Source organism: Melanostigma gelatinosum (genome assembly GCF_949748355.1).
Source record: "Melanostigma gelatinosum genome assembly, chromosome: 10".
NCBI lineage: Eukaryota > Metazoa > Chordata > Actinopteri > Perciformes > Zoarcidae > Melanostigma > Melanostigma gelatinosum.
Window position 1 is genome coordinate 23,661,708 of NC_136643.1, and position 16,507 is coordinate 23,678,214.

General features: G+C 43.5%; 1 protein-coding gene across 1 annotated transcript; it reads left to right on the forward strand.

Annotated features, from left to right (window-relative positions):
* The first annotated feature begins 368 nt into the window (after positions 1-368).
* rftn2 (raftlin family member 2) lies at positions 369-16,228 on the forward strand. Its single transcript, XM_079276522.1, has 9 exons — positions 369-732; positions 10,331-10,511; positions 11,534-11,642; positions 12,110-12,284; positions 12,758-12,976; positions 14,030-14,136; positions 14,414-14,517; positions 14,607-14,691; positions 14,954-16,228. The coding sequence occupies exons 1-9, from the start codon at positions 594-596 to the stop codon at positions 15,173-15,175; spliced, it is 1,341 nt and encodes a 446-aa protein (XP_079132648.1). The 5' UTR covers positions 369-593; the 3' UTR covers positions 15,176-16,228.
* The last annotated feature ends 279 nt before the right edge of the window (positions 16,229-16,507 follow it).

Consider the following 16,507-nt stretch of genomic DNA (forward strand, 5'->3'; position numbering starts at 1 on the left):
TCTCAACTAACTACAACTGGAAAATCTGTTTTATAATACTAATCAAATTATATTACATATAACAGTAGAAAAGTCAAGAAAAGTCACAGGGGACAATTAACAGTGTTGAGTAGGCCTACTTTGACTTTCGGGTTTTCCTTATTATACTTACATACTTTTACTTTAACGTGTGGTATTTGTACTTTTACCTAAATAAAAGATCTGATTACTTCCTCTAAAAACTTTATTTCAGAGTCTTATTTTGAAATTTCGACAGGAAGTTGTAGTATCCTTGCCGTTTTGATTGTGGAGAAAACTTTTTTTTTCTCCCAGAGAGAGAGAGCGGCTCCTCCTCTCCACGCTTCAGACCTGCAGCCACATCAGCGGGACACTTATCTCAAGAAACAACCAATACTCTCCTCTCCGTTAACCGGCAGGGGTTCCGCTGATTACCTGTGCACAGTCGGAGGGATTAAAGGGGAACACCGAGGAGGCGATGGAGCGCTCCCGTTAAAAAAGTTGAAGCGCGCAAAGAAGAGAATCTATCTGCTCCTCCTCCTCCTCCGGTGCTCGGGGAGCGGCTGTCCGTTCCTTCCCACCCCGCCTCGGAGGCCATGGGCTGCGGCTTGCGGAAACTGGAAGACCCGGAGGACAGCAGCCCCGGGAAGATCTACTCCACCCTGAAGAGACCTCAGGTGGAGACCAAAACGGAGACGGTGTACGAGTACGTGCTGCTCGACTTCAGCCTGGAAGGTAGGAGGAGATAATCGATGATGCCGCTCCACGGTTTGACCAAAATCAATCAATATATTTATATTTACAGACCTTTTTAAATTCATACCAAGACAGAACTTACTGCTCACCAGAAAGAAGTGTTTTATCTGGAACAATTCAATTAATCAATTAAAACGATTCGTCAATGGACAAAAAAAATGAACAGATTCATAAAGAATATTCTCGTTCAAGCTGCTTTTCAGTTTAAAATGTATATTATATTTAAGTGTTGGACTGTTTTAAGTGCTTTAATGATTAGTTGATTAATCGAACGAAAGAGTCAGATACAAATTTCTGTGACATTTCAAACCAAAAAAAAATCTAAAACTCAAAACATTTGCTGGTTCCAGCTTCTCCAGTGTGAAGATTTGATGCTCTTTTCTATTTTTGTGTCATAAGTTCAACATCTTTGGCTTTTGGGGCTTTTGTTTGGACAAAACAAGATATTTAAAAATGTAAACTTGGACATTGTGATTGTATGGTCGAATGTTTTCTGACATTTTATAGAACAATTGCAACAATTTGGCCTTAAAACAAGTCTCTTGAATAGCAGACAGCTTGTTTGTGGTCGTTTTATTGGAACATCGTGTTATTTTATTACTAACGCCTGTTAATGTTTTATTTAAAATATGACTGTGGAACTTTAAAGCCCTTTCAAACTAAATGTGTGCAGCGTTACAGCATCGAACTGTGAACTTCGAGCAACAGGGCTGTTGGTTCAGGGTATCTAGAAATAGGTCACTGCCTTCTTCCTTGGCACACGCACACACACACACACACACACACACCCCTTTCCATGTGCTGGGCATGCAGCAGAATGCAGAGAGGACCCCCACCTGCTGTGATATGGAATCTAATATGAGCATGTGTGATAATCTCAGATGGCTGAGAGGATGATCCCGTCATCTGGTCCTCAGACTGGCTGTTGTGACTGTGACCTATTTGGAAGGAAATGGTGATTAAGTCCTGAATGGGAGCCGAGCATGTAAACAGCAGGCCGGCACGTTAATGGAGGAAAGTGCTGCTTTCCAAAATTAGGGGGTGGGGTCAGGGAAGTAAAGTACGTAATGACTTCAGGATTGTCCGAGCACTCGGCGTGGATCCGGTCCTGTCTGCATTAGACCCCATCATGTAGACTAACCATGTTTTTTTCTCTATTAACGGATAATCTTTTGCCTGAAAAGTGTCCGAAAATAGCGCAAAAAATGGCCATCACGACCGTCCAGAGCCCAAGACCGGACAAACCGCACATGGAGATCGTTTCCACCAGTTTGCACAGATTGTTGTGGAGGAGCGTGAACCTTACTGCTGAGTGAACACACCAGACCACATGCCGGACCGTTGGTCTCCAGTGAGGAAACAAACATGGACGCCAACCAGCAGTTTGGACTGTTTGTATGCAGTGTGACGTTTGTGCAGATTTGGAACAGACCCAGTCCAAGTTGGTCGTCGTGCACAAATCATATTCATAACCAGCTCAATAGTTGTTATGCGATAATGTTGTCAGACACTTGTAACAACATTCTGAGCCGTTCAGTGGCAGAAACAAACTCTTTTAGTTGACGTACGTTGACGGTGAGAAGTTGCCCAGTATAAGGTGACTAACATGCCATATTTTTAGTTTCGGCAACCAAAAGTTGATGCCTGGTTGCCGACCTTGCAACCAATTGTAGAAGTTGGTGTTGTTGGGATATAAACTTTAAATCTGATGTTTGCAGCCGTATCCTGAGCCAGACATGCTCTACTAATCAAACCAGCGCTCACCGGCCTACATTTGGTCACTTAACGTCCTTGAATACTTCCACACGAGTCATTGAAGAATTATATATTATCAGAATACAGCTGCATGTGATTTCCTCACCCGAGTTGCTTTTCTATGAAGGAAAGAGAAGAGAAATCCAACACACAAAATGCAGTTTCACTGTTCAGCCCGTCTTCCTGGCTCTGCTGGATCGTCACTGACCAAATGTGTGAGTGTGCCTCTCGCTCAAAGTGTGACGCCGCCGTAATTGGCACAGCTAAAGATAAACCGGAGTGATTCCAATCTCTGGTAGTCATGTGCGGTCTGGTGATGGCTGGCATCCTCTCAGGCATTTCTTTCCATCTTTTGCGAGACTCTAAACCATCTACTTGAGTATGAACGCTGTTAATCGCCTCGTTTTATGATTTGGTTGAAGAAGAAAATTGGCCGCCGTTATCTACGTCTTGGTTTAGTCGGTGAAGGTGCTGCTTGCCAAATGAAAGATGAAAAGCCGACAAAATGTGTGTTTTCCTGGCGTTGAACCAGACTCTGTTCTCACTCCAAATGAGGCTCTGCAGGGTTTCGTTTCCCTCCGTGACAGAGAGGACGTGTGATGTGATCCCAGATTCACTCGAGGTGTCAAAACACTCAGTGACTGAAGAGCACCAAACAAGAGAGGGGCTCAACTACGCAATATTAATATATTACATTTGTTTTTTGACATTTGCACTGTGGTCAAAAGCTGTTAATTGTGTATCAAGTCATTCAGTCAGACATTGATTTTTGCCATGGAATTGGTCTAATTTTTAAATCTGGACAAATTTCAGCCGGATCGGTTGTGAGTTTGAGGTCACGATGGATTAATCACATAAGCTATAAATGATCTGGTTGGATTGTTGGCTGGTTTTCTTGCAGTTTGAGCAGCACGGTCCAATTTCCAACGTGGCTGCTGTTAAAAGGTCCGTTATAAACACGGGCTGTATGTACAAAGTGGACGTAGTCTGCGTGATGTCACCCATTGGTTGGTGAACTGCGGTTTTGAAGCCTCGAGTTCGGCTATTTGGCCGTCGCCATCTTGGATTTTTGTGTTGAAGAAGACTTGAAACTAGAGATTGAGACCATAAACTCGTGTTTACAATGTTTACTGAGGTAATAAATCAAGAGAGAAGTAGAGTCATCTTCTCATAGACTTCTATACAACCAGAGGAGTCGCCCCCTGGTGGTCACTAGAGAGAATGCAGGTTTAACACTTTTCAGACCTGGGGGTTGCCACCTGGTGATAAAAGACATAAAAGTCACAAAAAAGATGTTGAAGATGCAGCCATGTGGTTTGAAGAAACTTTATGGGAATTGTCAATGGACAAAACAATTGGAAGTTCTGTGTTTGCTTTCAGTTTGAGCATGGAAGTCACAGGTTTTGTCCCTGCAGCATGTTGTGTGATGTGTGACTTAACTCTCCAGCTTTAATGGGCTGAATGAGTTTCTTAAAGGAGGTGTAAAGACTAGCAGTCCTGTATGTTTTGGAAAAGAATAACACATCTGTTGGCACATGCCATTCCTGACAAGCAGCTGGCCGACAGATGCCTCGCATATCTTCTTGTTGCATATCTTTTTTTCTGTCATGTTTTTTTTTGTTCAGGCAAGTTCCAGCACCAAGTGCAGATTTATTTAAAGAAGCAGACTCAAAATCCAAAACGCTGAACACTGCAGTTTATAGTAAACAGTAGGGGTGGGCGAAAAAATCGATACAACATGGTATCGCGATATTTTGCGTGGCGATATTATATCGATACATGGATGCAAAGTATCGATTTTCTATTTTATAAACAATAAAAAAAAAAAAAGAAGATTTTTTTTAGAAAAATCAATTACTTTTTCAGTCCACTAGATGGTACGGAGTTATTTTCTGGTGTGGTCAGCAAAGGTCCTGGGTCAGCGTGATTGGTAGGAAGTTGGTCAAAACAAGACATCTGGCCTCACAACGGGGTTAAACCTGCCAACAGCAGCCGGCTCATGGGGAGAGTGCAGCGCATCACTGTCTCTCTGCCCTCCACGTCCACGCATCGCAAGTTATACTGAGTTATATAACTCTCATATCCTACTTGTATAAGTTATAGTTCATATACTGAGTCCACACGTTTGCATTTAGTTAAGTTGGACTATGTAGTAACACAAACAGTTCAGTTTGTCAGGTTCATGCAACATTTATGACATTGTTGGTCAGTCTGTCTGCTTGACAATCCTGTTACGCTGCAATAAAAATGATTGAAGTGAGATGAACAGACTGAAAACTTTATCTTATTGGATAAAACATGTTGACACAGTTTTCCTTTGGGGACATCATTTGAAGTTGAAAAAAGTAGTAAATCGCAATATGTGTTATCACAATACTCAGAATATCGCAGTATCGTGAAAACAGATGCCGATATAAGAGTCACTCCCCACACCACTCCGCCCTTCTCTGGCCTTGCTTCTCCTTGAAACGATGAAGCGTTTCTGGGACACACAGAGCTACTGTCACAACTCTCGCTTTAATCGGCCTCATCGCACACACACACACACACACCATCCCGTTGCTGTGCCCGGTAGCGGGGCGGCTTGGCCTGGTTTTTTACTCCCGACCGCGAGGAGACTGGACGTGGAGGCCTGGAGCCAGAGGCAGCACATCAAAGCACCTAATGGCTCATACTTCCCCGAGCTCATTACTGATGGCTGCATTGCACATGTGAGAGCGAGAACTCATGTGGACCCTGAAGAGGTCTTTATATAGGTATTGATCTTTTCATTGCAAACTGCTCACTGTGTGTTCCGTACTGTTGAAGCTCGGTCCAGTAAACAGGTTTGTTGAGTTGAAGAAGTCACAAGAATCCTTCTCGAGAGCAATAACACAAGACAGAGTATCCTGGCTCCGTCTTTACCGGTGTTGTTGTTTACCGACCAGAAAAGGATGAAGCTGAAGAGATTTTGCTGTCTTTCAATGGTTTTATGGTCGGACGGTCCACCACTTTGATCCTGACTAAATATCTCCACAACTATTGGATGGATTACGAATAAATTGTGGACGTTCATGGTCCCCAGAGGAGGAAGCCTGTTGACTTTGGTGATCGTCTGACTTTTCCTGTTGCACCGCTATGAGTTGAAATAAAATATCTCAACAACAATTGAGTGGATTGTTTGATTTATAACTTCAATCCTTTAACTTTTCATCGAGCGGCATCGGGTCAACTTTTTTACTTGTTCAAGACTTTGGTTTATTAAGATCTGCACAATTAATGTCGTTCCCGTCAGCCTCAGCTGTACTTTGTGTTCAGAGGTAATCAGCACAAATGTTAGCGTGCTACTGAAGTCAGATGCTAATCATGGTTAGCATCAGCTTGTTAGCATGCAGACCGTACCGTACATCTTGAACGCACCGCTGTCCCTCAGCCTTACAGAGCTGCTAGCATGGCTGCAGCCTTCTCATGGAAACAAGCGGATCATTTATTTCACATGTATATATTTTATTGATGTTTCATATTTTCTATTTAATACCGCGACTGCTGCGCAACGGTTTCCCCTGGAATAAATACAGTTGTATCTTATTTTAAAGTGAAATTTAAAGAAATAACTTTTTCCTATTAAGACGATAACAATCCTGTGATTTCCGACCCTGGGGCCTGAGGCTGACGGGCTTTCTACTTCCCTGCACATGGAGCGGTGTCATGCAAAGACTTGAAGTGGACTCTGAAGGGAATCAAGGATCAGAGGATGATTGGAAAAGTTGCACAGCGACGGCAGGTCAGAACTAGATGAATAAAGGGGACAACACAAAGGGATTTGCGGGTGGAGAGATGGCTTAAACTGAGGCGACGGGTATTCATCACTGGTTGGATGAACTCAGCCGAAGACTGTTGAGGAAAATGTGGGATGAAATGAAACCTTCTAATCCGTCAAGAGATGGCGACTGATTTGTTTGGATGTGGTCTGACCTACCGAGGCATCGATTCACTGTGTTGTTCGTAAAAGGGTATCTGTCGGCCAGTACTCGTCATTATTTTCAGGGATGAGTGCGATTTTCTGTAATCTCTGTCTAATCTGGGAATCTAACGGCACATGCTGGATTATTTCAGATTAAAGCCAGTACTTTCATCATTACATTTAGAGGAGATGTGAAGGGCAGCACAAACCTGGAAACTTGCACTCAATGATCAATTATCTTTGATTCCAGTTGATTGGCATCATGCGGCTAATGTTGAGCTGAGATGGCCACATTGGAGGGTTGAATGCCTTCTCAAATCAGCTCGAATCAGCACTCCGCTTGTCGGTTTGAGTTTCAGCTCATGTTTTATGTATCAGGCCCCCAAAATATACTGCTCTGGTTAAATCTCAGTTCTCATAGCATCATTTTCAGAGGAGAAAGCTCTAATGAATCCACTTAACACTTCCTGCTCAGCAGCAAACAGCAGACAGACACAGTTAGAAACTAGCTTGTAAAGTTAGTGAAGCATTTAGCAGCTAAAGAGACTCTCAGGAGTTGGTGGAGACCAAAACAGGAGCTAAAAGAGTGAATATTGGACTTTATCAGTTGGACACATTATATTCATGTCTTAACTGCTGGATGTGTAATATCTACTTGAAAAAGGGATAATATGTCAAATATCTAATATTTTGGTTCATCACTAAACCACCCATGAATTCCGATACCAGCATCAGAAATACCTACGATGCAGCCTAAAATGCTGGATCGGGTAACGGCGAGTACGCGAGTCTATGCACCGATCAAACATCAAATTATCATATCATTTATCAGCTCATTGATGCTACACAGGAACAACAAGAACACGCGTCACTCACTCAGGTATCTGAATCGGGAAGGAAAAACTTCATATCATTTTCCTACTTTTCTTTTGTCACTCGGTGTCTGAGTGTTTTGGGCCGTGGGGATGAAGGATGGGGAGATGGGAGGTGCTCAAAATAGTGCAGAGCGTTAACAGTCTGCTGCAGGAGTGCAATGAACTGCATCGTGACACCAACTAATCTGCACTTTTCAACTGAATCCACAAGCCGTCTGTTATTAAAATAAAGAAACAATCAACTGGTGTTTTGGATGAAGTTTTTAGCATTTCGGAGCTTTTAGAACATGACAGCATTTTCAGCTTTGTCCATGACCTTTATAAACCAGATGCAGTGCATTTTACTTCATTGTCTCCGTCCATGCACGTAGTCGTCCTACTTCGCTACCCGATTCGTGTCGCTGATTGAGAGTTGCACATGTGCAGTACGGATCTGGGAGGTGCTAGCGGAGGTTGTAATGGTGTAATCTTGCAAAATGTCAGTAATTTGGCAATATTTTACACTGGAAAATTCCTCCAGTGAAACAGTGACATGTTTATAAAGCCATGTATCGGATCGGTAGTTGAGGTATCTGAATCCGTGTCGGGAAACCGGAACACCTCTGATTGTGAGCATGCTGACGTTAGCTTGTTGGCATCAAAGCATTCTCACAGAGGTGCTTGTTTCCGTCTAGTGTTACTCTTGTTTTCGTGGCTCCTTGTTGCCAGGCTGCTTTCTCCTTTTCACACCTTCTCTCCCATTCACAAACGGGCTCATAAAATCCATCTCGTAACTGCTGTCTGGCTCCTTCCTCCCTCCTTCGCCTCCCATTCGCTCAGCTCTGTCACCCCTTCTCTGTGCCCTCAGTTGTTGCGCAACTCCACTTGAGCCCCTTAACTCCCCCCCCCTCCCTCACCCATCCTGCCAGCTCCCACCTCTACTTCCCCCCCCCACCCTTTTTTTACCCTCTTTGCTAGTCCTCAGCTCTTCCTCTCCTCCTCCTCCTCTTCTTTATTTTTTCTCCCACACATCACTAAACAGAGGCCTCAGTGTGTGGGATGACGGGGCGAGTGGCAGCAGGATGGGAGAGGAGAGGAGGGGGGGGGGTGAAGAGAGACTGAAAGCAAGGGAGGAGACGGGCAAAAAGGCTGCAACAAAAGCCTTGCTTGAAGGTGTGTGTGCATGACATCATGGTCCTCCTGGGAGCCATTATCTGCAGCGCGGTCGCCTGCTTTTTTCAGCGTGAGCCTCCAGACGTTGCTCTGTTTCATCCAAGAAAGTTGCCCTCAAAGTTGTAGTGAAACATTGATGTTGTCCACCAGCTGCTCCCTGTGTTAAATCTATATTTAAGTGTTTTGGAGTGGGATTTACACCCACAGGAATGCGAGTAAACTGTTTGCTTTAGTGGTTTCATTGAGGTTCTGGTGGTCTTCAGTCTCATAATGGAGCCGGCCAGACAAACCATTCAGAGGCTGCAGTGATCTCTCAGCTGTGGACTGGATCTCTGGGGTGTTTGTCTGTGAGAATGTGGGGGGTTGTAGTGAGGAATGCTCTCACACACTGTGTGTGTCTGTGTGTGTGTGTATGTGTGTGTGTGTGTGTGTGTGTGTTCGTTCGTGGGGCACACAGCCAAGCCCCTCTGCGAACAGCCACTCTTTGTGGACACAGGAAGTATGGTGATGGTCACAGGGATTTCCAGCCAGAGTTTTTTTTTAAGGAAAAGACAACAGCAACACAGTACCAGCTCCTCACAACCCACCGTGCACGCTTTATACCTCTGAAAGGGGCGAGGAAATGGGTAACATGTGAACCGCAACGAGAAACGAGTAAACTACACGACACAACCTGTGATCCTGTGAAGCCTCGGGAGAGTTTGTACTTCCCTCAAGTCTGCAAAATCCCCTTAAGGGTATCGATTCATTTTTACAAAGTAGTAATATTCATGTAGGTCTGCATCAGTATCCACATTATATATTGGAGTTGTAATGTCTACCTGAGTAGAGAATGAAAGAGTAAAAGTACAAATGCAATACATCCAAAAGCAGACGGGCATTCTTCACTACTTTCTTACATTTTATAGACGAATAATTGGACTAAATTGATGTTTTGTTTCACTTCAATCTAAAAGTCGTAGGTGATTCAGAAGTCTTGAACCAGGCTAGACATTTTAGAGACTAAACAATAATTGAGAGCATAACGGATAAAGAAAATGAGCCAAATAATCTCACAGCAGCATGAAGATTGTACTCTATTTCTTCTTGTTCCAGTCTCGGAGCCACACTTTTAGTAACACACCAGACATAACCGCTTGAGGAGCAGCACTAAAAATATGCATACAGTTGTGTGTATTCATATTTACTGTGTGTGTATGTATGTATGTATGTATGTATATATATATATCCTCTACGTAAGAGCGGGGTGGTTTGGTGTTTCCCTCAACATGCCGGGGTTGGTGGTGGTTGTTTTTTATGGCCGTCATCAGTCTTTGAAGCGATCTGACACAGCTGGACTCAGGATATTAAAACTCTCAGACCAGAAGCTTCCAGATCTGTAACATCGTCGTATTTATATTGCAGGACCCTTGATGTAAAGGTGCTGACATGTCAGTTTCACACGCCATAGGATGTCTAATAAATGGTTCCATGTGTGACGACTTACTAAAAATAGCAGCCTCTCTGATGCTGAACTAATATACAGTAAATAACTGAAATTAAAATAAATGCTATGCTCCATCAACATCATCTGACAGACCCCGTGTGCGTGTGTGTGCATGCATGTGTGCGCTTGTGTGCTTTCCTGTCTCTGGTAGCAACAGTGGAAAAATGATGTTGAAGTCATTACACAGGAAGGAAAATAAAACCTTCCCAGACAGTGTGCATGATTTTGGCTGCTGAAAATCTGAAAATGCATATTTTTTCATCCATGGTACAGTAGCTGTGGTAGAGACATTTAAAAAAACAATCCTGGCCAGCTGGCTACATTTGACTGAATTGTCTCCTACTGACTGTGTCTCTGTTCGTGCAGGTAGTCGTCCCACGGTGCAATATGTGGCTTCGCTCTCCGAGCTGCCCCAGGCCGTGCAGCCCTACTACACACAAGGCTACGTCCTGACCGCCTTGCACCCCATCATCCTGTCTGTGGGTCGAACCCGCTCGCTCCCCTTCAGCCTGCTCTACCGAGCCATCCTGGCCCGTCCCAGATCCAGGTACATAAATCTGAACCCTCTTTTAAGCTTCAACCCTAATGTTCTGATTTTAATACTTGCCACGATACTTTGGCCTTTGGAAATACCTTTACGTTGAACGATTTGCTCCTTTTCATGATTTTAGGTTCACACACATATTTACCAATTTATAACTTTCTCTAATTGTCAGTCTTGAAGAGGAACATGAGTCTGGGTTCGAGTGGGGCCTGGGGCAAATACATCTGTATCATCTGCATAAAAATGGATATTGAATTACTGATTAGAGAACTGAAAAATCTTTTAAAAAATTAAATATTGAATATTTTCACCTTTTTGGGATATATAAAATTGCTGGAATTAGTAAAATATTGCTTCCTTTCAACTCGTCAAACCTCTAAAATTCTTAGAGTTAAATATTTGATACTTTTCGCCTCTTAAAGGCAGTAAAATCCATTGAAAATATTAAACATTGGCTACATTAGAATCAGAGGCAGACTGAATGGCAATGGTCCAATAATAGAGCCCTGTGGAATCCCATTTCTGATGGTAAGAGTTCTCCCTGTAAGAAAGACATGGAATATCTTGACCCAAACTTGACTGTATCAAATGAGTTTGAGAGGTACAGTATACTGTACATGTTGTATGTGACTCCACTCCATCTGCCACACATGCCTCCCCACTGTGTGGCCACATGTTCGCCTCCATACTGTCTAGTAAATGGATGAATGATGGATGAAGTCGGCTGCATATTTAATAAAAAAATGCAGCATGTGGTGTACGATCTTCCATCACTTCAGTTGCCTAAGTTGTTGTTAATTGCTCAGACAGTCAGCGGTAGCCGCCTCCCGCTGAGCCGATAAATGATTTATGTGTCGGTGCCGGCAGCTCGGTGACAATTACAAGTGAACTATGAACCCTCCAGATGGACTCGAATCCAGAAACTCCCCACTGACCTGAACAGCTTTAACGTCGGGCTACGTTACCGCTGAACTCGTCTCACGTTCCGTCTCATAGATGTTTTTTCCGTCTGTCTGTGTTTTCAGTAAGCAGATGGCGTCCATGTGTTACAGCGTGCCGATGTTGAAGGTGGAGGAGTGGCCGTTACCTGGAGAGTCACTGACCGGGGACACGGTCCGAGCGCTCATCGACAGGGTCAGTGAGCTCTACCGCAACTAAAAAGCTCCAAGAGGTCCCATGGGTCATCAGAGGGGTCACCAGGAGATTGTTTTAGGCAGTAAAGAAATAATTCTGTATACTTTCATTCCTTTAGGCCTCTAAAAGCCTACTGGATGATTTCCCTTTTTTAAGCCCATGAAATCCTTTGGAAGTGCAATTTTGATAATTTCACATTTCATGAATCTAAAAAAAACGTTTGTCAAAATATTGAAAGATTAATCTTTTCAAGACTCTTAAGATGCTTAAAAAGAGCTTAAAATAAGTGGAATACTTCATACTTTCACCTTTGTAGGACTCTGTAATCCTTTCATTGAAATATTGGATATTTTCACCTTAAATATGGGAAAGAATACTTTCACATTGTGAGAATTTAGAGACGCTGAGCCAGATGTTCGTCTGACTTTGGGTTTCTCTGCCCGACTTTGGGTTTCTCTGCCCGGCAGGTGAACAGCAGCGCTCGGGGGGGCGTTCGATTCGTCGGCTCGGTCCTCCAGCAGGTGAGCGGGATCACCAACGGCCGGGTGCACAGCCCTAAGAGGAGCTGTCGCTCCCCTCCACGCACCCCCCCTCGTACTCCGCCCGGAGACAGAGAGCTGGAGGAGAACACCTACAGTCCTGGTGAGACACTCGCTGTGGATGAATTCTGTGTTCATAATGAATATTCTAAAAACCATTAATCAGTGGTGGCAGACACACTCAGTACTTGCACTTAACTAAAAGTAGCAATACCACAATTTAGTTATTATTTAAGTACAAAAGTACGAGCATAAAAATATATTCAAATAAAAGTAACTGATTTATTAAAGTGCTTGTTATGCTGAATTATATTTATTATATTATTGGATTATAATTATTGATGCATTGATGTGTTCATCTCTCTAATGTTGGTAAAGGTGGAGCTAATTTAAAATACTTTATATACTGTTTGGTAGCTGAACCAATAATAATAGAATGTAATATATTAATTGACTTATATTTTATATTAACAAACTAAATCTGTATCGTAACTAATGGGTAAAAAGTACAATATCTGCCTCTAATATATAGTGTACAAGTATCTCAGTAGTTCCTCTCGTCCTCCCTCCTTCCAGACTTGAGGCTGCTGGTCTTCTTCCACTCCTGGGCTCCGGGCTGTGCTCCTCTGGACTCGCTGGCCTGTCAGTACCACCAGGGGGCGCTGTCCATGCGCGTGTCCAGGAAGGGCCAGGTGGTCAGCTCCCTGGAAGCTGATTGGCTGGAGCTGACTGCCGCCTACTACTGCAAAGGCTGGTCGTTGGTGGACTCCTTCGTCTACTGGGACACACCCAAAGGTTGGTCTGAAGTACTTCGGTAAAAGTAGAAATACCACAGTCTAAAAATACTGCATTACAAGTAATATTTAAGTAAAAGCACTATCAGCTAAATGTACTACACTAGTATCAAAAGTAAAAGTACTCACTGTACTGAATGCTTTCAAAGTGTTTTAAATCACGAACAAATACATGTTGGATTCTCATGAACTCAGCACTGATTCACACGGACACACACACACACACACACACAGTCACTTCCTGTTTTGGCTATGATCCCTCCTCTTCTCTCTATATTTGGAGTCGTCTTCCCAACCCCGGCGACCTGACTTCCTGTTCCTCTGCAGAGTAGCAGACATGTCCGTAAACCTCTGAGGCCTGAAATAAATAGGCTATAAAACACACACACACGCGCACACACACACACACTCTGACTTTCACACACACAGTCTAACCTATTTTTTAAATAACTGGGTCATTATCAACCCATTACATTCTCTCACTGTTGTGTTTCCTCTGCGGTCTTTCAGCGCTGAAAAGATTTGCTGTGTATTAGGGGTGGGGGGAAAAATCGATACAGCATAGTATCGCGATATTTTACGTGGCGATATTATATCGATACACAGACGCCAAGTATCGATACTTTATTATATAAACTATTATTTTTTTTTAATAAATAAAAATCAAAAATCAAATCAATTGCTTTTTCAGTCCACCAGATGGTGCTGAGGTGTTTTCTGGTGAGGTCAGCAGAGGTGCCGGGTCTGCGTGTGTGATTGGTAGGAAGTTGGTCGAAACAAAGATGGAGACGTCAGAGAAAGAACTCAGATAAAACATGTTGTTGACAGTTTTCCTTTGGGGACATAATTTGAAGTTGAAAAAAGTAATAAATCGCAAAATATGTCATCACAATACTCAGAATATCGCGAGATCTCTGGCGATTCCCACCCCTACTGTGTATCGTTCACTTGCCTCCTAACAGTGTTATGAAAGTGGTTTATTATATATATGATGATCAAAGATGACAATATAAACACTTGTACACACTTTAAAGTGACTTTGTGTGTGTTTCAGGTGAGCCGGTGCCCAGATCGCTGGAGGGATTGTTTGTGTACGAGGAGAGAAGCACCTCTCCTCCTGCCAACGACACCATCGTCGTCGAGCAGTGGACCGTCATCGAGGTGTGTGTGTGTGTGTGTGTGTGTGTGTGTGTGCATTCAAATGAATGAGAGCTGCCTTTGTACACACAGCTGATCGGGCTGAATACCTTTTTTTTCCTGAGGGAACTACCCCTTTAAATACTGGCTCTACAAAAGACATGAAACCGAGCCAAGATAGTTCAATGTCTGTATTTATAACTGGACACTGTCATGTTTTCCTTCTTCAACAGCTGACTTGTCTTTAATATTGTGTGTGTGTGTGTGTGTGTGTGTGTGTGTATGTTGTGTCTCCACTCAGGGCACCAATGTGAAAACGGACTACGGGCCTCTCCTTCACACTCTGGCTGAGTTCGGGTGGCTGCTCACATGCGTGCTGCCCACTCCCATCATCCGTCACGACAGGTAGATACACCACGACTCAGCCCGCTCTGCACCAACACCGCCCCATAAGCTAACCGTGTGTGTGTGTGTGTGTGTGTGTGTGTGCGCAGTGATGGGAATCTGGCCACGAAGCAGGTTGTGTTTCTCCAGCGGCCGGTCAGAGGTCAGGCGTCGTCAGGACAAACGAGGAACCAGGTGAGAGGAGAGGAGTAAAGCCGCCAAACCTAATTCTTTTTTGGGGTATTTTGGCACTAAACAAGGCAATTATTTCTTCAGTCAATATCTACTAATGGAGGAAGTCTGACAGAGAGAATCCTGCTGTGAAAAAGCTATTTATGTGGCTACACTGGACCCTGGTGGACAACGTGGAGGTTGCACTTCACAAAGCGTGTCCCTCCTTATATTACTCGTACTTTTTTGCAGAAAAGTACTAACTCCTGTCTCTGTGTCCGTCCAGGTTCTATCGTTGCACAGCGACGTGTCCAGTCGCTCCGCGAGTCGAGCGGTCAGCACCCCCGTCCCTCCGGAGGAGGAGCTGTCTCCGACCGCCGGGGGCATCGGGGGATTCCCGGTGTTCGGAGGAGGGTATCCCAGCGGGGGGTATCCCAGCGCCCTGTCCCACCTGGAGGAAGGCGGCTTCGAGCAGGAAGAGGGCAAAGCTGAAGTCACCTGCATGTGAGCAGGTTTTGGACGCGGACTAAAGTTGAGGATTTTAAAACGTTGTTGGATTACTGAAGGAGAAATCACCTGAACGCGGTGAAAGTCCAGACTGTTCATAAACCATCGTGTTTGTGATCCTTTTCTTTTCAACAGACTTTTAATGTAGAAGAACTCAGCACTTTTTAACGAAGCCATAATGAGAATGAGGTATTATTTAGATCTTTGTCCACACTTTACATCGACTTGTTGGGGAGGGAAACACTTAGAGCATATTTAAATCCATCTTTTGTTTTTTTAGGTCAGTTCAGGTGCTCATGGGAAATCACACTATAAAGCACAAGCACAGATTTCTGCACAACACCGGTGGGGAAATGAGGGAAAGGGGCTCCACTTTGTCAAACCAGCTCACACAGCGTAACACATTTTCAATGTCCAGTCGTCTCTTCTCAACACCTTCACATCACACTTGCCTCCTCCTCGTGTCAACAGTTACAGCTCCTCTCAGACTGAGGCAGGATGTGAATATTTATCAGGGAGTTTCCCCGTGTACTTTGGTACAGACAGTAATACAATAGTACTGCCTGCGATAGAACATGGATACAGATAACAGTATTTCTCAGAGGAGGTTCTGGAGGATTTTTAGAGTTCTGTTGCTATTGGGAAGCTTTTCAGTGTTGTAACCCCTTATGTTTAATCTGATGTCTTATGCAAACATTTTAAAGTATTAAATATTCCGCAGTTACTTTCTTTACACGGTACTGGCAACGCACCTGCTTCTCTCTGTAGTGGATGAAGTTCTTCAGAGACGGTTATAATGCAACAACTACATTTTGTTTTTTTGAGTTGCATTGTGGGTAATGTATGCAGCAGGTTGAGAAAGCCTTCGTGGAATAAAGACCTCTCTGGTTCTGCTGCGTTGATTTTTATACTTGTTTTGTAAAACTGTCCATTATGAGACGTTAATTCAGTAGAGTCTTGTTACAATAAAGGGTTGTTTTTCTGAGGACGCAATGCTTTTTGTAAATATCTTAGATGTTCGTATTCATTGTGCAAATTTGGGTTTCAACTAACTGGGACGCATTTTGCTTTTTGGGGGAGGGGGGGGGGGGATGGAAATCAAATGTATAATTGTAGGTATTCCAGTGATATGTAAAACATGATTCATACATATTTTAAATGTATTTTCCTCTACAAACTTACCATCCAGGTGTATTAATGTTGTACATTTTGCTTCCTTTATTTTATTAAACACTTACTTCCCATTGTCGCATTAACATCTTCGTAGCTCTTTATGACTCATTAATCCCGACGTGTTTCACACAAACTAAAAGATGAAAATGTCCACACATAC

Coding starts and splice junctions, on each gene's coding strand:
- rftn2 (XM_079276522.1), top strand. CDS start 594: ATGGGCTGCGGCTTGCGGAAACTGGAAGACCCGGAGGACAGCAGCCCC. Junction 14,518..14,606: donor CCCATCATCCGTCACGACAG/GTAGATACACCA, acceptor GTGTGTGCGCAG/TGATGGGAATCTGGCCACGA. Junction 14,692..14,953: donor CAGGACAAACGAGGAACCAG/GTGAGAGGAGAG, acceptor GTGTCCGTCCAG/GTTCTATCGTTGCACAGCGA.